Source organism: Pleurodeles waltl, unplaced genomic scaffold (genome assembly GCF_031143425.1).
Source record: "Pleurodeles waltl isolate 20211129_DDA unplaced genomic scaffold, aPleWal1.hap1.20221129 scaffold_71, whole genome shotgun sequence".
In the NCBI taxonomy this organism is placed as follows: domain Eukaryota; kingdom Metazoa; phylum Chordata; class Amphibia; order Caudata; family Salamandridae; genus Pleurodeles; species Pleurodeles waltl.
In genome coordinates, this window is record NW_027150392.1 from 368,863 (window position 1) to 393,351 (window position 24,489).

The 24,489-nt window shown below is 46.1% G+C and overlaps 1 protein-coding gene across 2 annotated transcripts in view; it reads left to right on the forward strand.

The window, feature by feature from the left end:
- LOC138280278 (CD5 antigen-like) overlaps positions 1–24,489 on the forward strand; it is a 406,118-nt gene that overhangs the window by 11,968 nt on the left and 369,661 nt on the right. Inside the window, exons 2-3 of one of the 2 annotated variants that reach the window (XM_069219467.1) lie at positions 6,934–7,007; positions 21,983–22,303. In XM_069219467.1, coding sequence (XP_069075568.1) covers positions 6,944–7,007; positions 21,983–22,303 — 385 coding nt within the window. In that variant the 5' untranslated portion in view covers positions 6,934–6,943. The remainder of the gene's footprint in view (positions 1–6,933; positions 7,008–21,982; positions 22,304–24,489) is intronic. The other variant, XM_069219468.1, reaches the window with a different exon arrangement.

Consider the following 24,489-nt stretch of genomic DNA (forward strand, 5'->3'; position numbering starts at 1 on the left):
CAGGTTTTGGCCCTGAAGAAAGTTTTAATTTTAGGAGCATTAGGAGGCATGCAACAGTAGCCATGTTCGCCATGGAGAACTCATATACAGCTGCAAATATCAATGATGAATTTAGCAGCAAGGTGTCTGAATGGCTGCAACTCAGGGGTCTCCAAATTGGATTTGTTGCAACAGACAATGCCAGTAACATAGTCAAGGCCATGGCAGACTGTGACTATTTCAGGGTCCTGTGTTTTGTGCATTGCATCAACCTCGTTGTGGAAGCCTCTCTCAAAAAAGAAGACATAGTCAGCAACATACTGACCACATACAGACGAATGCACACTAGTTTCAGCCATACTTTTAAATCCCAGAAGCAGTTGTAGATTATTCAGCATGCTAACAGAGTACCAGTTAGAGCCATGATATTGGAGGTGCCAACACGTTGGAACTCGACCTATTACATGTTGCAACATCTATTTGAACAGTATAGACAGATTCATGACTATGTAATGCAAAGAGGAAGTAATGCAATTGGGAAAACTATGACCATGGATTGCAGACAAATGGGGCCTAGTCAAATGTCTGACACAGATGCTACTCTCTTTTGAGATTTTCCCATGAGAAGTTAGCAAGGACAACAGTACAATGGGCCAAGCAATCCTGTTGGTGCATCTGCTACAGGATTAGCTAAAGAAGGTGTCTGCAAGGTTCACACTCGCAGGTGTGAACAAAAACCCAGAAGCACATGCCTTGGTTGAGAGAGTAATCTTTCGCTTGGCTTGTAATGCAAGGTTGCAAAATGACATTGTTTCATCCACAGAGTACATCTGTGCCATACTACTTGATCCATGGTATAAAAAAATGCTGCACACTTTCATTCCTTTTTCTGAACTGGATGTTTCAAAATACAATAAGAACAGTTAGAACTTAAGGCCTGATTATGAGTCTGGCGGTCCCAAGACTGCCAAACGCGCTGCAACGGTTGGACCACGGAAGCTGACCTGCCAAAAGACCTCCATCTCCACCAGGATCCAAGATCCTGATGGGCTAATGGTGATCTTAGTTGTAATCAGCCAGGGCAGCGCTGAACTCAGCACCACCCTGCTGATTACAACTTTGTTCTTTGCCAGCCTTTTTACATGGAGGTTTCCTCACCCTGAAAAGGCTGGTGGAGAACAAAAGCAGGAGGCCATAGGGGGGCCTCTGCACTGCCCATGCCCATGGTATGTGCAGTGCAGGGGCCCTCCGCCAGAACCCTCGGAATATGCACTGTCTGCTTTGCAGACAGTGTGCATTCCAAGGGTGCTGGACGGCTCCCTCTGTGCTACAAGATAGCTCTTGGCTTCTTTAAGGGAGCCGATTGCTATCCCGTAGCCCAGTTCCCACCTGTCAGACCAGCGGGAGCGCTCTATTTCAATGTTTCCGCCAGTCAGCCTGGTCAGACCAATGTAAACATTGTAATAGAGCGGGGGGACGCCACCACCATGGTGGTGGTGTCCTCCCCGCAGGTTTGGCGGTCACACGTTGGGACTGCCAAACTCATAATCAGGCCCTTAGAGTCCCACTCACCAGTTCTGGGGAGCCATCTTCAACTTACAGAGAGGGCAGTCTTGTCTCACAGCAGCCAACACCAGCAACAAGAACACCGGCAGCAACAGAAGAATCAGACCCAACCTCTACTTTGGCAGCACCAATGACCATTCAGATGATGTTTCAGGTGTATCTGGATAACCCACAAGAGGTCTATGTGGATCAAACCCATTGATGTATTGGTATGGGAAGAGATCAGCAGGCTGGAAATAAAGTATCTGGCTTGTCCTGTCATCAGTGTGTCTGCTGAGCATTTTTTCAGTGCAGCTGGCACAGTTGTTACAGTGAGAAGGACCAGTCTCTCACCTCAAAACATGTAGAGATTGACCATGATGAAAATGAACCAAGATTTCATACCACCTGATTACACAGTTGCTGAAACAGCACAGGAAGAGGAAGATGATTGGTCAGAATTAAGGGGCATATTTATTCTCGGTTTGCAAATTAGCGTCATTTTTTTCTGCAAATTCGTCGCAAACTGGACTCCATATTTATACTTTGGTGCTAGACACGTCTTGCGCCAAAGTTATAGAGTTTGCAACATGTTTTGTTTTCAGGAAACTACCTTGCGTCAATGAGATACAAGGTAGGCGTTCCCGGGCAAAAAATGCTGCTATGGCTTTAGTGCCATATTTATCCCTTCGTGCCAATATCACGCACGGGGGTGGGGACCTTAAATAATGGTGCTAAGCTTGCTTAGCGCCATTATTTAAGGCCTGGGTCAAGGCAGGCATTAGGGGACCTGTGGACCTATTTCCATGGTCAGAGACCATGGAAAGAACCCACAGGTGCCCTTCCTAGCCCCAGGGACACCCCCACCCACACCAGGAGGACACCAGAGGATGGGGGACCCCATCCCAGGTAAGTACAGGTAAGTAGAGGTAAGTATTTACAATATTTTTTATTTAAGTGCCATAGGGGGGCCTAACTTGGGCCCCCTTACAAGGCACTAGGCCCAATGGCCTTGCCTAGGGGACATAAGTCCCCTGGGCATGACCATTGGGCTGTGGGGCATGACTCCTGTCTTTACCAAGAGTCATGTCCATAACTTGACTTAGGGACTGATTTAGATTTTAGACTAGAGTTTGGCAGAGGGGCTACTCCATCACAAACGTATTACAATTCATAATGGGGCCGATGGGATATCCGTCACGCTTGTAGTGGAGTAACCCTCTCTGCCAAACTCTAAATCAGCCCCTTAGTCTGCGGCAGCAGTGTAAGGTACAGGGGAAAGTCTGGGCAGGTACGATAGAGGTTTTGCTCTAGAATACTGGGAGGGGTGGTTCACTGATGATGTAGCTTCAGCTTAATCAGTTGATGTAGTTGAAAATGAAAGCTGAAGAATGTCAAATTTAAAAGGCGTAAATCCATTATGGAAGCCATATGAAGTGTGCAGTATGAACCACTTGCCTGGGCTGTTACATCTGATACATGCCAAAAATGTTTTGTTTAATGTGGACAGAACTTAGGAATGTATAAAGGAGTGCAGTACTAAGGGGGGTGACTGAGTGGGCACTGAAAGGGAAAAGAAAGACACCTTGTTTTTTTTGTTTGCAATCCATTGAAAGCTTTGTAAATGCTGCATTGAAAGAAGCAGACGCACATTGCACAGCCAACACTACAGTACCTGATTGTACCATGTCGCAGTTGGGAGGGGTCATCATCATTATCATGACTCGCAAAGTGTCATGGGCAGGGAGGTCATAGATGATGGTGAATGGGTGTGTAGTAGGGCTCTTGTTCGAATGAGACTGCTGTATTCAGGACGGCAGCGCCACCACTTGTGGGCGACTGAGTCATTCCCACAGCAGTTGGCGGTTGTTAACCCAACCCTTCTCGCTTGCTAGTAGCACCTCATTCAGTCCAGAAAGAAAAGGTGACTTGTGGCAGCCTATCGCATGACACTCAAATGATCTTTCAGGGAAATGATGGTGCCAGATCTTACAACAAATCTTACATCAAAGATCTCATACAGGAATACAGCACACCCCTGAGTTTCCCCCTGCGCCGGCGCTGAATTAAGTTGCCTGCACCAACACAGGCACCCTTGCACCATAGTGCAAGGGTGTCTGTGTTGAGGGGATAGGTTGGTTATGTGCATGAAGGTGTCCCTTCCTGCACATAAACAATCTACAATGGCGATTTGGCAAAATGCAACACTCATAGAAGTACCAAAGCATCATTTTGAAATGATTGTTTATGTGCAGGAAGAGACACCTTCCTGCACATAAACAACCATTCATGGGATTTTGCTCCTTCTATGTGTATTGCAGAATGCAGCACACATAGTAAGAGCAAAAAATTAGGAGGAGTAAAAGTATTCCTCTTCGTTGCACCATGCTAACATCACCACTGTGGTGGCATTCGTTTTTGGTGCTGCCTCAGATTTACGCCTTCTTGTAAAACTCGGGCAGTATGAAAAGCAGTGGGTGTTGTGGTGGAACGCCCACAGCAACACTCATTGCATGCCCCTCAGACGCAGAAAACTGCATTGGGGGGCCATATATACAAGGAGGCGTTAAGCTACAAAACAGTGACTTAACGCCTCCTTGTAAATATGGTGCAGTGAAAAGCGCCACCGGAGCGTCACTGAAAGTGACGCTCTGGTGGCGCTAGGGCCTTGTAAATCTGGCCCCACGTGTCTTAGTCTTAGGGGCAGCATAACCAAGCAGATGAAAGCTTCAGCTACAGATTAGTGTAGAAACAGGAGGAACTCAGCTACAGAAACACAAAATATAGAAAAAAAGATAATGCAGGGTGGGATAACAAGAAAAAACATGGAATAGAATGAAGAGCATTTGAAAAAATAATGTATTGGGGAGGGTTAAAAGAGAAATAAATATTAAGAAGAACTTACTGGGGCCAGCAGAGCCGTCTGCCGTGGCACTGGTGGTGGATCTTCCACCTGCCGCAGCACTGCTTGTGGCACCCTCCTCGGCCCGCCTCTAATGCCCTCTTCTTGCCCTTGGGTGCTAACGTAAGAAATAAAGAAGGTAACAAAAATAGATTAGTGATACAATTGATCTCCTAGAAAATATTTTAACAGGGAAAGGCAGACGCAGTAACCTATTGACATTCTACTTTTCAAAATCAGATTACCTGTATGACCGAGTTCGCCTATTCCTGATTTCTGACACCTTACCTAAGCCCTATTTCAAATTTCCTAATCTACATTTGGAAAGACGGATGCATTGCAACGAATGATCTTTGCTTCCCAAAGCGCATTCACAACCCCTTTTGATGGGCCAATTCAGTCAGTTTCCCTTTTCAATGCATAGATGCACGGACACATCACTGGGAGATTGCTTGAGACAGTATGAGCTACACAAAAAGAAAGACACAGAGAACGCTAACTCACTGATATATGTTACTTACTACAACTACCGCAGTACCACTATCTTAGTGACAGGCGGACAGAGAAGTCAGTATAACTTCTTAAATAGTCCGACCAAGCGAGCGTCTACAGCAACGAGCAGAACTAGGTAGCACTGATCATCTGTCTCAATCAAATTGGATCACATAATATTTGTAACCTTATATTACATGATCTTAATTTACCTCTGAGTGTAAGCATCATGTTAGTTGAAAAAAATTGCAATGTAGTATAGGACACAACAAAACCAGTAATAATTATTTACTAGTACTCGCCAAGCCCCGTAACCTGGACGTCCATCAAGTTGAGGAGGTCCCTCTCCCAGTCAAGGATATTGGCCCAGCAGTGCATCAGCTGCTGCTGGGTGCACCGGAACCCAGTATATCGGTGGACGCAATGGTGTACCTCCCCCAAGCAGCCAACGCTCCCTCATGCCGTCCCTACACCCGGGCCTGCCACCTGCTGCCAGCATGGAGGGGAGGAGGCGCTGCACAAAGAAAAACAAGTGCCATCACCTCCTCCTCACTAAAAATGATGCGACGTTGCACCTCTTGGCGGGGCGGGTGACAGCAGGGTGTGCTGTTCGCTGCATTAGTGCCTCCTTGTCCCCCACGTTTTGCCATGGCGCTGGGTGGAATATAAAAAAAGACAGTGGGCAAAGAAGGAATAGAGAGGGAGAAATTAAGTTAGGGAAGTTACAGGAAAACTAAGGGATGGACAAAAAAGTAACAGAAAATAAATAAAAGAGGCAAAAACATAAAATACACCAACACAAAGATAATAAATGTAAAACTGGGGGTGCTAATTTGGATAAAGTAAGGATGGCTAAGATAAAGTATGGATTGAAAAGTTGGCCCAGCACCATGTACAGAATAGGAAAAACAAGATGGCAGTGTGCGCGACTTGCACAAATCAGCGCGAACAGGTTGCCAATCACAACTTTGCCCACTCACGCAGAGTTAGGCGGAGTTCGCAGAGTTTTTTCTTCACTCCACAGAATTCCACATGGCGGAACACCACAGACGCCTTCCAGGCATATTCTTGATAACTTCTTCTTTTGTACCTTTAAATATGATCTTGTATTGCTCTGAGTTGCTCATTTGAGTGAATTGAGAAAACGGTAGATATCTTTACAGACTGTCAGGATGAAAAACATGGTAAACAATGTATTCCTCTCTTATATATGTTAGTTTTGGTTTAATGATTGACTAGAAATACTAACACTTCAAGGTAAGTAATGTGATCTTTGCTTCTGTGACTGAAAGAGATATGTGCATTTTTTTGGTTCAGAGAACAAATATTTAGTTCCAGATTATGAGCCCACACCACTCCCCTTGAGTATGAGAGTCAAATGCTACTATGAGTTACTTGGCTCCCAGTAAAGAAACATTAGTGGACTTATTACTAGTTAAGTCTTCATGTCCTTCTCAACTACTAAACAATTTTCTGTATTAAGCACTTTTTACAGAGATTCGAGGACTTACCCTTCCCATCTCCTTTTAAATGCTTCTCTTTTTTGAGGATTGCTGCTTTAACTTTCAGGATACTACACAGAAAAGGCAGGTGTTTATTATCACTAAAATGTTTTAAAATAGGGTATAGTATTCATGTGAGCCCTGGGTTACCGAGAGATAGAGAATGAAACAGGTCAGTCTATAGCTGGCGTCTCCAACCTTTTCTGTAGTAAGAGCTACTTATTTTACTAGAATTCTAATACTGACCGCATCAGACAAGTTTACATTTTTTTCTTGAATACACACTTTTTAATTTTATATATATATATATATATATATATATATATATATATATATATATATATATATATATATATATATATTCATTCAACCCAGCAAAAGCTTCCATGTTTGAAGACCGGGCTGCACACAGGAGAGCTACTCATGGGTACCCAGAGATCTACTGGTAGCTTCAGAGCTACCAATTGGAGAAGCCCGGTCTAGAGGAAACTAATATTTTCATTCTTTTTTCAGAGCCTCCATCATGCTGGTGAAGACTGCTTGCCTTCTTCAGGTCCTGAGTGTTGTGGTCATTTATTCTGCCTATGGTGAGTGTGGACTCAGTCTGAGGAAGGGGTAGTAATGTCATGTAGTGATGACCAAAGGCTGCTGAAATTAACTTTAACGTGACCTAGAAAAGTAGAGTGTACAACTGAAAGCTCACTTAAAAACCTTCTAAAGTGCTTCTAATCACACAGCACTTGCGATCCAAGTTCCATTCGAGTGAAAAAGATTTTGTTTTTAAATAAACTATAAGATTAGTGACTACTGCAATGCATTTGTCTGAGCTACTTACTCTGGTGAAGAGATTCCAAGACTGTGAAAGGCATACAACTTGTACTAGTAATTAATGTACTTAATGACCATATAAGTACATCAAGTAACCACTTCTAAACACCCCCAACACCATTCGCACCCGTGACCCTCAAGGTGCTCAAGGAGCAAAAGGAATGCATTTATTGAGCTGTCCCTTCAACTCTGCACATCCCCTACTGAGAGGCAGGTTTGGTGTAAGTAACACTCCCTTCAGACTCTGACATCATTCTGAGTTTTTACATAAAACCAGCACCCCCTAGAAGTGGGCTCTCCTTAGCAGGCACCTGGACCTGGATACCCTCATGTTCTTCATCTCCATCCCCTCTTGGGATGATCCCTCCTAAAGCTCTGTCAAGAACATGTGGTGTATGTTATCTTTTCTACTGAAGTGGACAATTGGAATATACAATCACACTAACATTGACTGCCAGATACCCCTCAATTTACACTCAATGGAGGTGAATCCTGCAAGGGAGGCCAAGGTTTGACGAGTCAAGAAGAAATGATGAACTGCATCTAAAACAGTATTTGGCTGAATCCATCCTGAAGTTGGTGAAGACAAACTCTGCTGACTATATCCCCACAGCCCCTGTTTTATTGTTTAACGAGACCACCGAGGAGGCTGCCATCTGCCTCTATAGTATCTTTTAAATCTCATAATGTGTATACACCGGCTTCTAACACCAATAGATTTTACACCTCATATATTATATACATCATACTGGCTCAAGCTATATTACTCTGCAAGTAAACGAATAAACTGTTTCACACTGAAAACCCCCACACAGAGCGAGACGTGTCAGTAATTATTGAACAGCTTTGAGAGTTCATATCAGGCCATGAGCCGAGCTTTGACTTCTAGCTGACTTTGAGCTGGTGAATGGAAAGTGTCTCCTAAAGTATGGACTACCATACCTGACATCAACACTACATTTTCTCTTACTCATAATTTCAACATTCTGCTCAACTAGCTAGACTGTGCAGATGGCTTGTGTGACAAATGCTCTCTATGATTTCTGTGCTGCTCTGCAAGTGTTCTAGACTGTGCTGGACACGGTCAGTGCATCCAAAGTGGACCTCCTTTTATCAGGGTTGATTAACATCCGCCTAACTAGGCCATTGCTGGATTAATAGTTGGTGCCATATGATCATGGAGTTCAGGCCTTTTCATCTGTCTTTAGTCCTCTGTTGTAGCCCAGTATTGCTTCTTCTAACCAGAACCATGGTGGAGGGGGGGTGCAGGCTGATGGGATCCATATATATTAGTTGGGAGATGTGATGAGCTACGTACAGCTTCATGTGTGGTAGGCATAAGCCCCCTGCTTCTCTTTCGATTTACAGTTTGTCACTCTTCAGTCTTGGTTTCCACCCTCCAGATGAAGGTCCTTATGTCTGTGTCTATCTGGTTCATTAGGGCTTTCCCTATAATAAGGGGGAGCAAACCAAGGACATCATCTTATCGGGGTGCGACAAACATTTTGCTTTCACCCTTTCCCATAGTAATAACTGCAAATTGGACCACTTCTCAAAATCCTGCCTGTTTTCTCCATCAATAGCCTCAGATTGCCTTCATGTTTACCCATCATCCCTCAGTTGACGAAAACTCTGAAGTATCTTGGTCCCTGTCACACTCATTTGATGAGGAAGTCCTCTAGGCTTAAGCTCATGCTTGAGAAATGGAAAGTGGCTCACTCTTTCACAGATTACTGGGAAAATGTGTATATTGGTTTTATCATGGTTGGGATGGTAGCATCAGGCTGCTTAATAGTCAAGAGAATGCCACAGAGAGTGACTTGGCTGAACCTGAGGGTGTAAGTATCCCCTTGAGTTCTACCTTAGATCTCCTTACATTGATGAAAGGCGCTAGTGCTATGAGGCAGACCAGTGGTGATAGTGGACACCCTTACTTCCCTGTTTGATTTCTACTGTGAAGGATTAAAACCAACTGCAGTTTATGTATGCTGTGAGTATCTAGTGGGACAATTTTACTCTTGAAATGAAGTTTTTTCCTAAGCTGAATATCTCAAGTGTTGTGAAATGGCACCCCCATTCTACACGGTCAAGAGGTTTTTCTCCATCTAAGGATAGGGTGAGTTCTTCTTCATGAGCGTCCCAGGAGTTCTACTGAAGGTGGGATAATGTTTGATAATGATTTCTTGAAGACATGGCCAGCACAACTCCACTTGGGAAGGGTGTATGATAGTCGCTCTGAACCTGCTCCGTCATGTTACTGACTGCTCAGTCACGCTGGTCAGTTTTAAATGTCTGCATCTATAAGTATGATGGGTCCACAGCTTTCATTCTCTAAGACGTTCCTGTCACCGTTTGGCAGTTATGTGATTATTGCATGCTTGGATATGTGCCCTAGGGAGCCTGAATCCTCTGATTCTCTGAAGGTGTCTAGTGGTAGGAATCATGAGTCCCCTGTTCTCTGAAGGCTTCCAGTAGTAGGGGGATTGTCTGAACTTTGCGGGAAACCCTCAGCGGATTTTCACACAGTAGTGCCAATATTGACTCTTTGATCTTTTCTATGTTGATGCATCTCCTCAAGAGGTCTCTGCTCACCTCTCCCAATGTGGGTAGCTGTGTAGAGTTAAAGAATTATCCCCAGTCCTTTTTCTTATGCTGCATCCAAATCATACTTTCCCTTAGAAAACTGCCCAAAAACTTCAACTATTTGTTCAGGATGGGTCACTATTCTGACCTGTTTATTTTTGATGGCCAGATAGCAAACTGCTTTCTGCTGTCTCAATTGATAGACAAGCACCTTGCTAGCCTTCTTGCCTCATTCATAGTCCTTGTGTCTCAGTCCTGTCAGGGCGTATTCAGCTGCATTGCTATTCATTATATTCACTTTTGGCCTTCTGCAAGCATCTCCTGTTATCTGCAGAGGAGAAGTGACTAAATTCTCATGTTAGGGACCCAGGGGGTCATTTTGACCCCGGCGGTCTGCGTTAATGTGGCGATAGTACCACCAACAGGCTAGCGATACTTACTGCCACATTAAGACCGTGGCAGAGCCGCTACGGTAATACCGCCGGGACCACCAGGCTGATGCCAGCCTACAGCCTGACGGTCCCGCCGGCAGTAATCCGCAAGGGCAGCGCTGCAAGCAGCGCTGCCCTGGGGATTACGAGTCCCCATCCGCCAGCCTTTCCATGGCAGTAAACACCACCATGGAAAGGCTGGCGGTATGGGGAAATCGGGGGGCCCCTGGGGCCCCGGCAGTGCCCATGCACTTTGCATGGGCACTGCAGGGGCCCCCATGCCCAGCCCCATCACGCATTCCACTGCCCAAATTACGGGCAGTGGAATGCGCGACGGGTGCTGCTGCACCCGACACACCTCAACATTGTCGCCGGCTCGATTATGAGCCGGCTTCAATGTTGTGGTGAGTTTTCCGCTGTTTCCGTACGCTGGCCCAGTGTAAAGCTCATAGTAGGGCAACAAACATACCGCCAGCACTGGCAGTATGTTGTTGCCCGCGGCTTAGTCGGTCTTTAGACTTCGACGGTCTTTGGAAAAGACCGCCAAAGTCGTAACGAGGGCCCTAATATCTTCCTCTAGTCATTTTCCTGACTCACAACTTTACGTTTTGTGATAGCTGAGCCACACAGCATTTGCTCCCTCTATGTTGTCTTGCATGTAGTTGATGGTAGTTGAGGTGCATGGCGTTTTATGTGTCCCAATGTAGGTACATATGTGTGCATCCAGCAGTCACTTCTCTACAAGGAGCCTATGCTGGGTAGATTGCATTCTCCAACAGGACAGGGTTCGGGAGAAGAGTCCCAGTAATACATCTAGTTGGACTAGGGAATGGTCCAATATGTTACATGGTATTATCCTGGGATCTTGTATTGTTGTAAATAAATTCATTGTCAGTCATATTGAAGGTCTAGATCTACTGTCCTGTGCCATCTGTTAAATGGGTCTGGGTGTCTGGCTTATCAAGTAATGGATCTAAAGTTAGAGTCCTGTCTCCATCTATCACTGTTTTTGTTCTGTTGAAAACTATCAGATGTCTAATGAAATGTGTTAGAAATGTTTTGTTCAGTATGTTAGATTGGTATTCTGTACCCACTATTAGGGTCATCCCCATTGTTCTGAGCTTTGCAGACATGTATCATCTCTCAGGGTTTGTCCAAGTCTTTAGTACTTTGGGGGACAGTGGCTACATAATTAGAATAACCACTCAACATTTTCTGTGTCACAAGGCTGTTTGAGTGTGCGTGACTGTGTCTGAACCTATTAATTAGCCTTCTCTCCCAATTTTATTTGAACTCATCAACTTTACAGTGGAGTAGGTGTTTCTCCTGAATTAAGGCTGCGTCTAATTGTTTAAGATAGTGCAGCTAAACATGCTGTTAAGTTTCTTGGTCAATATCCTTAGTGGTTTAGGTCACAATCTCCTGTCCATTTGAGGCTGCATAATTGGCTGTGAAGGTGCATTAATTATGTGTGTGCAAAGATTTGCAATGTGGGTTGCTTAGGAGTATCCTTAATTTAGGGAGTGTGGAGGGAGCATTATTTCCACATCTCTCCTGGTATTTTAAGTTTGTGGTATTTTGATTCTTCTCTCTACTCTTACCAATATGTAGCTATTTACATTTTAGCCATGTGCACCAGATGTACTCAACTTTTAACTGTGGGTATATCTCCCATGTCTCCCACTCTGAGTGCTTTTAGGCCCACGTCCGCATTCAGGACTACGGCTGTCAGTGTGTTGTTCTGGTGTTAGGTTTGGTTCTGTCCTGCTTTAGAATTATGATGAGTCTGACAATTAATGAGGGTGTATGTTTGATGGTGTGTGACCAGAAAATTTTGCCTCAGGTCTGGTGATGACTGACAGGCCATCCGCTCTCATCTGTGTTTTTAGTGTTGTTTGATTATTACCAGAGTTGACTCCACTTTATGGTCCTGTACTATTGTCATCTAGGGATTAGCCAACAGTATACAAACTCTGTGAAAAAAACAATTAAACACCACAAATAACTATAAGTCCTTATACTTTCCTTAGGCACTGATTGTGAGAAGCTGGCCCGGCTTGTAGTGGGTACCTGTGGTACTTATACCTTACACCAGGTCCAGTTATCCCCTTTTAGTGTATGTAGTAGTGTTCTAGCAGCTTTGGCTGATAGAGGTAGCTATAGCAGAGCAGCGTAGACTGAACTAGGAGACATATAAAGCTCCCACTATACCACTTGTCACTTGTACTATATCTAGGAGGCTGGCCTGGCTTATAGTGGGTACCAAGTGGTACTTACACCCTGTGCCAGGTCTAGTTATCCCTTACTAGTAGAATAGAGGTGTTTCTAGCAGCTTAGGCTGATAGAGGTAGCTATAGCAGAGCAGCTTAGGCTGAACTAGGAGACATGCAAAGCTTCTACTATACCACTTATATCATATAGTACAATATCATAAGAAAACACAATACTCAGAGTTGCTAAAAATAAAGGTACTTTATTTTTATGACAATATGCCAAAAGTATCTCAGTGAGTACCCTCAGTTAGAAGGTAAGTAATATACACAAGTTAAGTGTACACAAACCCAAAACAGGTAAGTAACAGTAAGAAAAGTAACGCAAACAGTGTAGGATTACAATAGGATGCAATGGGTGAACATAGGTCTAGGGGCAACAAAAACCATATACTCCAAAAGTGGAATGCGAATCACGAATGGACCCCAGACCTATGGGAGCTTGTAGAGGGTCACTGGGACTGTAAGAAAACAGCCAGGGTGTCCAAGATACCCCACCCCAAGACCCTGAAAAGTAGAAGTAAAATACACCTACCACCCCAATAGGACACAATAGTCGTGATAGGGGGATTCTGCAGGAACCACAAACATCAGCAAAGCACTGAAGATGGATTCCTGGACCTGAGGACCTGCAAGGCAAGGGGACCAAGTCCAAGAGTCGGATAGTGTCCAGGGGGGGCAGGAGCCCAGTAATCCCCGGATGAAGGTGCAAGGAAGCTGCCTCCGGATGGAAGAAGCTTAGGATTCTGCAACAAGGAAGAGGACTAGGAACTTCTCCTTTGGATGGAAGATGTCCCACGTCGTGCTGAAGGTTGCAGAAGTGTTCCCATGCAGAAATACCACAAACAAGCCTTGCTAGCTGCAAGGGTCGCGGCAGAGGTTTTTGGGTGCTGCTGAGGACCAGGAAGGACCAGGATGTCGCCACTTGGAGGAGGAGACAGAGGGGGCGATCAGAAACTCAGAGAGCCCCCACAGAAGCAGGCATCACCTGCAAAAGTACCGGAGCAGGCACTTAGAAGATTTGTGAACCAGAGTCCATGCAGAGTCACAAAGGAGGGTCCCACGACGTTGGATTTCAACTCAGCGAGTTGAGCAATGCAGGACGGAGTGCTGGGGACCCATGCTAGGTTGTGCACAAAGGAATCCTTGGAAAAGGGCACAGAAGCCAGAGCAGCTGCAGATCACGCAGTACACAGGTTTGCAGTCTAGCGTAGGGAGGCAAGGACTTACCTCCACCAAACTTGGACTGAAGGATCACTGGACTATGGGGGTCACTTGGATATATCTCCTGTGTTCCAGGGACCATGCTCGTTGAGATGAGAGGGGGCCCAGAGGACTGTTGATGCAGAAGTTTGGTGCCTGCGTTAGCAGGGGGAAGACTTTGTCAACCCACTGGAGATTTCTTCAGCATTTCCAGTGCAGGGTGAAGGCAGACAGCCCTCAGAGCATGCACCACCAGGAAGAAGTCGAGAAAGCCCGCAGGATTAGGCGCTACAATGTTGCTAGTAGTCATCTTGCTACTTTGTTGCGGTTTTGCAGGCGTCCTGGAGCAGTCAGCAGTCGATCCTTGGCAGAACTCAAAGAGGGAAGTGCAGAGGAAGTCTGGTGAGCTCTTGCATTCGTTATCTGAAGAATACCCCAGAGGAGAGACCCTAAATAGCCAGAAAAGGAGGTTTGGCTACCAAGAAAGGAGGATTGGCTACCAAGAAATGTAAGAGCCTTTCAGAGGGGGTCTCTGACGTCACCTGCTGGCACTGGCCACTTAGAGCAGTCCAGTGTGCCCCCAACACCTCTGAATCCAAGATGGCAGAGGTCTGGGACTCACTGGAGGAGCTCTGGGCACCTCCCCTGGGAGGTACTGGTCAGGGCAGTGGTCACTTCCCTTTCCTTTGTCCAGTTTCGCGCCAGAGCAGGGCTGGGGGATCCCTGAACCAGTGTAGACAGGCTTATGCAGAGATACAGCATCTGTGCCCATCAAAGCATTTCCAGAGGGTGGGGGTGGCTACTCCTCCCCAGCCCTTCACACCTATTTCCAAAGGGAGAGGGTGTAACACCCTCTCTCAGAGGAAATCCTTTGTTCTGCCTTCCTGGGTTGGGGCTGCCGAGACCCCAGGGGGGCAGAAACCTGCCTGAGGGGTTGGCAGCAGCTGCAGTGGAAACCCCAGAAAGGCAGTTTGGCAGTACCCGGGTTCTGTGCTAGAGACCCGGGGGATCATGGAATTGTCTCATCCTGCCGGCTTTCTCGACTGTTTCCAGCTGGTGCATGCTCTGGGGGTAGCCTGCCTCCTCCCTGCACAAGAAGCTCTGAAGAAATCTTCCGTGGGTCGAAGGAATCTTCCCCCTGCAACCGCAGGCACCAAAAGACTGCATCACTGGTCCTCTGGGTCCCCTCTCAGCACGACGTGCGTGGTCCCTGGAACTCAGCAACTCTGTCCAAGTGACTCCCACAGTCCAGTGACTCTTCAGTCCAAGTTTGGTGGAGGTAAGTCCTTGCCTCCCCACGCTAGACTGCATTGCTGGGTACCGCGTGATTTGCAGCTGCTCTGGCTCCTGTGCACTGTTCCAGGATTTCCTTTGTGCACAGCCAAGCCTGGGTCCCCGACACTCCTTCCAGCAGTGCACAACCTTCTGAGTTGTCCTCCGGCGTTGTGGGACTCCCTTTTGTGACTTCGAGTGGACTCCAGTTCACTTTTCTTCTAAGTGCCTGTTAAGGTACTTCTGCGGGTGCTGTCTGCTTCTGTGAGGGCTCCCTGAGTTGCTGGACGCCCCCTCTGGTGACATCCTGGTCCCTCCTGGGCCACAGCAGCACCCAAAAACCTTTACCGCGACCCTTGCAGCTAGCAAGGCTTGTTTGCAGTCTTTCTGCTTAGGAACACCTCTGCAAGCTTCATCGCGACGTGGGACATCCATCTTCCAAAGGAGAAGTTCCTAGTCCTCTTCTTTCTTGCAGAACTCCAAGCTTCTTCCATCCGGTGGCAGCTTCCTTGCACCCTCAGCTGGCATTTCCTGGGCTCCTGCCCACTCTCGACACTGTCGCGACTATTGGACTTGGTCCCCTTGTCTTACAGGTACTCGGGTCCGGAAATCCACTGTTGTTGCATTGCTGGTGTTTGTTCTTCCTGCAGAAACCCCCTATCACAACTTCTGTGCACTCTGGGGGTAGTAGGTGCACTTTACACCTACCTTTCAGGGTCTTGGGGTGGGCTATTTTTTTAACCCACACTGTTTTCTTACAGTCCCAGCGACCCTCTACAAGCTCACATAGGTTTGGGGTCCATTCGTGGTTCGCATTCCACTTTTCGAGTATATGGTTTGTGTTGCCCCTATACCTATGTGCTCCTATTACAATCTATTTTAATTCTACACTGTTTGCATTACTTTTCTTGCTATAACTTACCTAAGTTAGGTTTGTGTACATATATCTTGTGTATATAACTTATCCTCATACTGAAGGTACTCACTGAGATACTTTTGGCATATTGTCATATAAATAAAGTACCTTTATTTTCAGTACTTCTGTGTATTGTGTTTTCTTATGATATTGTGCATTTGACACCAGTGGTATAGTAGGATCTTTACATGTCTCCTAGTTCAGCCTAAGCTGCTTTGCCATAGCTACCTTCTATCAGCCTAAGCTGCTAGAAACACCTCTTCTACACTAATAAGGGATAACTGGACCTGGCACAGAGTGTAAGTACCCTTGGTACCCACTATAAGGCAGGCCAGCCTCCTACAGAGGCTACCTCTCCAAAGCCTGTAACACCTATTTCCAAGGGGAGAGGGTGTAACACCCCTCTCCCAAAGGAAATCATTTGTTCTGCCTTCATGGGCTTGATCAGACCAAGCAACAGGAAGGCAGGAACCTGTCTGTGGGGTGGCAGCAGCTGGGCTGCCTTGAAAACCCCAGAAGGCTGATATGGCAGTACTGGGGGTCCACTGTGGAGCCTCAAGGGTGCATGGATTCATAAAACCAATGCTTGGGTTAGCATTGGAGTATGATTCCTACATGTTTGATACCAAACATGGCCATTTTTGGAGTTACCATTGTGAAGCTGTACATAGGTACATAGCCTATGTCCAGTGCACTCGTGTAATGGCGTTCCCGCAATCACGAGGTCCGGGGAAATGGCTCTGGGCAACTTGGGGGCACCTCTGCTAGTGCAGTGGTGCCCTCACACACAGATACTCTGCACCCAGCCTTCAGGGTTGGAAGGCTTAGTAGATGGGTGACTTATAGGTGACCTGGTGCAGTGTAAATGGCAGTGAAAGGGTGCATGCACCATTTCACACTGCCTGCAATGGCAGTCCTGTAGAAGCCTTTGCATTGGCTCCCTATGGGTGGCAAAAGAATTGGTGCAGCCCATAGGGATCCCCTGGCACCCCAATGCCCTGGGCACGTAGGTACAATATACTAGGGATTTATAAGGGGGCACCAGTATGCCAATTGTGGGTGAGATACCGAGTTAACAGTATCCAAATAACCATAATTGAAGGGAGTGAGCATAACTACTGGGGTCCTGGTTAGCAGGATCCCAGCAGACACAGTCAAACACACTGACAAACAGGCCAACAGTGGGGTAACCCTGCTAGAAGAAGCTACCTTCCTACACAAGGACAGGGCTGCTGTCCTATATTTTTAGAGGTAGTGCAGGGGTGTTGCACTAAAGCTTATCTGGGAGGGCTGGAGGGTTGCTCCAAAGTTACTAAAACAGGGCCAGTATGCTTGTGTGTTTTACTGTTTCCACAGAGATACTTTTACCTCTGGGAGTTCAGCTGTGGTAGCTGTAGACTCCTTTGGTACAGGTTCTACCCTAGGAGAGGTGTCTCCCACCACAGGAATGGTATCCTTAGTGGTAGGGTGGGGAAGGGATACTTTGATACCCTTTTTACCTGTGGGGCGAGGACGATCCTGAGACTTCAGGGGTCCTTCTCTTCTTTGCTTTTTCATCTCACTTGATATTAAAGGAAGCAATTCCTTGGGTTTGCCCAGCATGGATGCATGGGTAATAAACTCTACTACAGCCTAACCTGAGGCCTCTAGGTCATTTCCTAGACAGTCTACAGGTAAGCTAGGTGACGCTACCACCTGCTTAGGGCCAGTAACTCCACCCCAACTAAGTTGCACTACAGCTAAGGGGTGATGCTGAGTGGAGTTGTTGACATCAGTAACCTGGCACTTCTGTCCAAGGAGCTGTTGTGCAGGTGACACCAGGTTTTCAGTCATCGAATTGATACTGGCACCTGTGTCCCTGTAGGCCTGGGCCTCAACACCATTTATTTCAATTAACTTCTGGTACTTATCCATGTTAAGGGGACAAGCAGTCAAGGTGGCAAGGCCAGTGCCACCAGGGGAGACAGAAACTGTCTTGGGGGTTTCTACACCTACCCCAGTTTCTATGATTGCCCCAAAAGTGAACCCGACCACATCTTTGAATTGACTATTGCCAGTAGTCCACCCACTATTACTACTACTACTAGGGGCACTAGAAGTGGAAGCAAGTGTATTAGTGGTGGTAGGCTCGGGGGCTTTACCTGGACAGGATGTGTCCCCTGGACTATGGCCTTTATTTATGCACACATAGCACCAGGGCTTTTTATTTTGTGAAGAAGAGGAAGAGGTATTAGTCCCACCCCCAGAGGTGTTGTTTGAAACGGACTGGGAATCCTTACTTTTTTCTTTCTCCCCAGCCTTTTCACCAGACTTACCATCCTTCTTCTTTTCTTTGTCACCCCCTGTATGAGCTTTTCTTCTCACCCGTGTTCTAACCCATTTGTCAGCCTTCTTTCCCTATTCTTGGGGAGAAGTCAATTCTGAGTCTACCTATTATTGGTGTACCAAATCAGATACACAGCTATTCAAAATATGCTCTTTCAGAATTAGATTATATAGACCCTCATAGTCAGACACTTTTCTGCCATGTAACCAACCTTCTAAAGCCTTCACAGAACACTCCACAAAGTCTATCCAATCTTATCTCTTTTCTGGTGTCTCTGAACTTGATCCTGTAGTTTTCAGTGGTTAAGCTAAACCCATCCAAGAGTGCATTCTTAAGAATGCTGTAGTTGTCTGAGTCTTCTTCTCTGACAGTGAGAAGTCTATCCCTCCCCTAGTCAGAAAAGGACAACCACAGAATAGCAGCCCACTGCCTATTAGGGACCCTCTGAACTTTGCAGGCCCTCTCAAGTGCAGAAAACCACTTATGAATGTTATCCTCCACCTTGTAAGGGGAAACAATTTTGTGTAGGTTTCTGCAGTCAATGGTGTTCTCCCTAACTCCATAACTCCTGAAACTGCTGCAGCCACCAGGGGGTGCTAACCCCAACCCCTGCCTTTCCACAGCTAAGGCCTTCCTGTCTAGGGCTAGCTGTTGCTACTGCAGCCTCAGGCTGGCCTCCTCCACCCTCAGATTTCTGAGCTCTCTATCTAAGGAGCATTCACCTGGAGTGGAACCATGGGATCCCTCAGAAACTGAGGTGATATGGGAATGTGCAGAAGCAGATCTTTCCCTAGGCTTAGTAACCCTGACTACCTGCCTTTTGGAAGTGAAGGGAGCCCTGCTTGTGTGACTACCCCTCCCACTCCCAGAAATACTAGAGGGTTTGCTAGGTACTCCATCCTTGGAAGTACCCTCCCCTGGAGATGGAAGATCCTTTTCTATCTCTAAGGTTGTAGAAGTTTCCTCCTCCTGCTCCTGACTACCAGTCTCGTCCTGTTCAGCCTGGAGAAGGAGGTTCAATAGGAACTCCCTGCTTGGGTTCTTCCCCACACCTGGCTTCCTCTTTGAACATATCTCCCTTAACGTCTTAAAGGTGAGGTCCTCATATTGAGGGTTTACTACCTCAGATTTAAGTTCAGCTGTCGACATGGTGTGGTATGAGTGTTAATGTAGTATAAGTGAGGTAACCTACTCTACCTAACAAGAGAGAAAAAAATATTTTTGTGTTTTTGCACTAGGTATAGTGTATAGCTCTAGGTGTCAAAGTAATCTTTCCTGTGTAAAGCACCGGTGACAGAGTGATAAGGCAATTGCAAGTACTTATCCCACCACTGCCATCAATGTGAGAGGCTGGCCTGGTTTGTAGTGGGTACCTAAGGTACTTACACCTTATACCAGGTCCAGTTATCCCTTATTAGTGAAATGTAGACAGTGTCTAGAAGCTCTCTAGCGGTCGAGTGGATGAGCAGCCAAGGCCTAACTAGGAGACATGCAAAGCTCATTCAATACCACTGTAGTCACGCAGTACTCACACACATGAAAGTAAATACCCAGTGTTAGAAAAATAAAGGTACTTTATTTTAGTGACACAATACCAAAAATACCATTAGAAACTAAGGGGGTCATTATGACCCTGGCGGTCACTAGACCGCCCGGGTCACGGTCGCGGTCAGACCGCCGCCAAAGTGGCGATCCGACCGTGACATTATGACAGTGGCGGAGCCGCCATGGTCAAACCGTCTACACCGCCCGGCTGCCTGGGTAGCAGGATCCCAGTAGACACAGTCAAACACACTGACAAACAGGCTACACAGCTATTGAGCGATCACCTTCGGGGAGGAATTGCCTGCTTGTCTAGTAGAGTGAGCGGGTGAGCTAGAACTTACAACGTACCCTCACAAATCTCCATCTCTGTCTTTGCAAGGACGGTACACATAGGCACATTCCATCACTATAATATATCTCCTCAGATGTGGGAAATTGGGTTACTGGTTGTGGGGGGTGAAACCCTACTCAAGCAGCTACCATAATTCTTGTCAAGTTGAAGTCACAAATAAATCCTAAATAAACCTGTGCTTAACGCTCTAGTAGTTTGGCACAAAGTAGTCAGACTTTTTTTTTTTACATTTTATTCCTTTTGGTAACATCAGCACAGGAAACAAACACACTTTGCAGTCCCTAAAAAGGCCCCCAAGGGGCCAGTTACAGTAAATCTCTCCTCTGTGTGGAACCTCTTCCCTCATCTTAGGCGCTCCCCAAGCTGACTCTGTGGTATTTCCACCATTTCCCTCAAATGTTGGAATGTTTCTTGGGGCATCTATGTGCTAAGTAGATGGTCTCTTCTAATTTCACACATCTGACTATACCATTTCCTCGGTTGGGGGGAACGGTGGGGGTATCTGGCGCCTTCTCATGCTTGGTGAGGCCCCATTTTACCAGTAGCGTTCCCAGACCTACCGGAGGTCTGTCACCCCTTTGGCTAGCCAGGTTGTCCAGGAGACCAAGCAAGGCAATTTTTGGGGAGGCCTCAATGTCAGGCCCAGCACCTTCAAGAAGGTCCTGATTTGGTTCAGCCAGTATCATTGACCGGGCAGCCCAACATCATGTGGAAAAAGTCTCTCATGCGCTTCTGGGCCACTAGCAGCATTTAATTTACAGGCCCTGAGTACATGCAGTGGTACTTTACTAGGGACCTATAAGTAAATTAAAAATGCCAATTGGTTGTGAGCAAATTCCACCATGTTTAAAGGAAGAGAGCAGAAGCACTTTAGCACTGGTTAGCAGAGGGAGAGTCCTAAAAACCAACAAAAATGGGTTCAGAAAGCAGGAGGGTGAAGGCACCAAATGTGGAGATGACCCTGCAGAAAGGGCCAAGTTCAATATGGGGTTATCATATCCATCCCATTCCATTGGTTACGTTTTTTCTCCACTTGAAAAGTATTTCTTAAAGTGCATCCCCCACTCCTCTTGTCAACATACTTACTTTCTCTTGCTTTCTCTCTCAATGCCACTCTAATGTGTGTGACAGCAGTTTAAGTCCTGTGAATATCCCAACCCCTCTCCCTGACTTTCGTTTTTAAAAGTTCTGTGTCAGAAATTCCTACAATTTTATGTTTTGTGTTGCGCATTTTGATATTTTATTTGCATAATTCTTGTATCGTCTTGTCTGATGCACTGAAAATGGTTGATTGGAAATGGAAGAATCAGGTAAAATCCTCTGCCCAGGACAACTTGACCCAGAACAATAGCTGCTGACGCGTTAATAAAACTCAAATGTGTAAATGTGGCAGATTTTCAACCACTGACAAGGACAAGGTACAATCTTGGAGAGAAGCCAGAATATCCACCCGCCAGCCTCAGACCACTGCCTGCCCAAGAATGCATGGGAAGTCAGTGTGTGAATGAAATCTACTTGTCACCACTGAAGTCCCACTGAGTGCAGGATTATGGCACAAATGGTTGTTTCCTATCATGTGCTTTCTACTCAATTATATGTAACGCGATTGAGGTGTGAACACTTTAGAGGCATTTATTAACAAAGAACAGGATGATGGGAGCTGACCTCTGACCTCAGAAGAAATCAAAATCTGCGTAAGAGCGATTAACACCGCTTTCTTGTCCTGTCTCTGTCGCTGTGTTCCTCTATTCTTGGCAGTCAGTGGAACAATATTAATGAAAACAGGGAATAAATAACATTAATGAGTAACTGTAAATATATTCTGTTTCTTTGAAGCCTACATCGGTCCTGTTAGACTGACAGGCTCCAAAGCCCCCTGTGCTGGGGTTGTACAGGTGAAGATAATGCGCAAATGGGAAAGAGTCTGTGACAGCCAATGGGACCTGCAGGACGCTGCTGTGGTGTGTAAGGAGCTGGGATGTGGAGTTCCCTATTCAGTCCCTCCAGCCTCAGCCTTCGGGGCAGCAATGACTGACGCAGTTGTGATTACTGATGTCCAGTGCAGAGGAGATGAAGACAGCCTGGGGCAGTGTCCACACAGCACCAGGATACAGCGCTTTTGTTATGACGGGAGGTTTGCAGCCGTGAACTGCACAGGTAAGGACCAAACCTCCTCCTCTACAGCACTTCTTCACTCTCAATCGAGGGTGATTAAACCTCCTCTACAGCACTTCTTCCCTTTCATCCAGAGCAATCACACTTTCTCCTACAGCACTTCTTCTCTCTCCATCCAGTGTGATTACACCACTTCCTACAGCACTTCTTCCCTTTACCTCCAGTGTGATTACACCGCTTTCTACAGCACTTCTTCCCTTTACCTCCAGTGTGATTACACCGCTTTCTACAGCACTTCTTCCCTTTACCTCCAGTGTGATTACACCTCCTCCTACCGCACTTCTTCTCTCTCCATCCAGTGTGATTACACCGCTTTCTACAACACGTATTCCCTTTACCTCCAGTGTGATTACACCACTTCCTACAGCACTTCTTCCCTTTACCTCCAGTGTGATTACACCGCTTTCTACAGCACTTCTTCCCTTTACCTCCAGTGTGATTACACCGCTTTTTACAGCACTTCTTCTCTCTCCATCCAGTGTGATTACATCTCCTCCTACAGCACTTCTTCCCTTTCCATCCAGTGTGATTACATCTCCTCCTACAGCACTCATTCCCTTTTCCATCCAGTGTGATTACACCACTTCCTACAGCACTTCTTCCCTTTACCTCCAGTGTGATTACACCACTTCCTCCTACCGCACTTCTTCTCTCTCCATCCAGTGTGATGACATCTCCTCCTACACCACTTCTTCCCTTTACCTCCAGTGTGATTACACCACTTCCTACAGCACTTCTTCCCTTTACCTCCAGTGTGATTACACCGCTTTCTACAGCACTTCTTCCCTTTACCTCCAGTGTGATTAAACCACTTTCTACAGCACTTCTTCCCTTTACCTCCAGTGTGATTACACCACTTCCTTCAGCACTTCTTCTCTCTCCATCCAGTGTGATTACATCTCCTCCTACAGCACTTCTTCCCTTTACCTCCACTGTGGTTACACCTCCTCCCACCACACTTCTTCTCTTTCCATCCACGGTGATTACACCTCCTCCTACAGTACTTCTTCTCTTTCCATCCAGTGTGATTACACCGCTTTCTACAGCACTTCTTCCCTTTCCTTCCAGTCTGATTACACTTCCTCCTACAGCACTTCTTCTCTTTACATCCACGGTGATTATACCTCCTCCTATATCACTTCTTCTCTTTCCATCAAGTGTGATTTTCTTATAAGTCCCTAGTAAAGTGCACTACTTCTGCCCAGGGCCTTTAAATTAAATGCTACTAGTGGGGTGCAGCACTGGTTGTGCCACCCACATAAGTAGCCCCCTAACCATGTCTCAGGCCTGCCATTGCAGGGCCTGTGTGTCCAGTTTCACTGCCACTTCGACTTGGCATTTAAAAGTCCTTGCCAAGCCTTTTCTGCATATAAGTCACCACTAAGGTAGGTCCTAGGTAGCCAATAGGGCAGGGTGCTATGTAGATAAAAGGCAAGACATGAACATATGTGTTTTATATGTCCTGGTAGTGAAAAACTCCTAAATTTGTTTCCACTACTGTGAGGCTTGCTCCTTTCATAGGCTAGCATTATGACTGCCCTCAGATACTTTTTGAGTGGTAGATCCTGATCTGAAAGGGGTAACCAGGTTATATTTAGTATGGCCAGAATGATAATAGAAGCTCCTGCTTACTTGCTGTAGGAAGCTGGCCTGATGTGTGGTGGGTACCCATAGTACCTACACCTTATATCAGGTCCAGGTATCCCCTTATCAGTGTAGTGTAGTCAGTGTCTAGAAGCCAGGCTCTCTCGAGGTAGCTGTGGAAGAGCAGCCAAGGCTTATCTAGGAGACATGCAAAGCTCATGCAATACCACTGTAGTCACACTTAGTACTTACACACATGAAAGAAACACTCAGCATTACAAAAATAAAGGTACTTTATTTTGGTGACACAAATACCAAAAATACCATAGAGGTCATACTCCCTTAGGAGGTAACTAATACACAAAATATATACACTAGCATGCAGAAAAAGGCATAAAAACAGTTAGAAAACAGTGCAATATAGTGAAAATCCCATAGAGAATAATAGGCCTAGGGGAGCACAAACCATATACTAAAAAAATGGAATGCGAAAGTCGGTCCCCCACCTAGATAAGTGGAGTGTGTAGAGGGGAGCTGGGAGTATTAGAAAAGCACAAAGGTAAGTACCACAATACCCCCCCAGC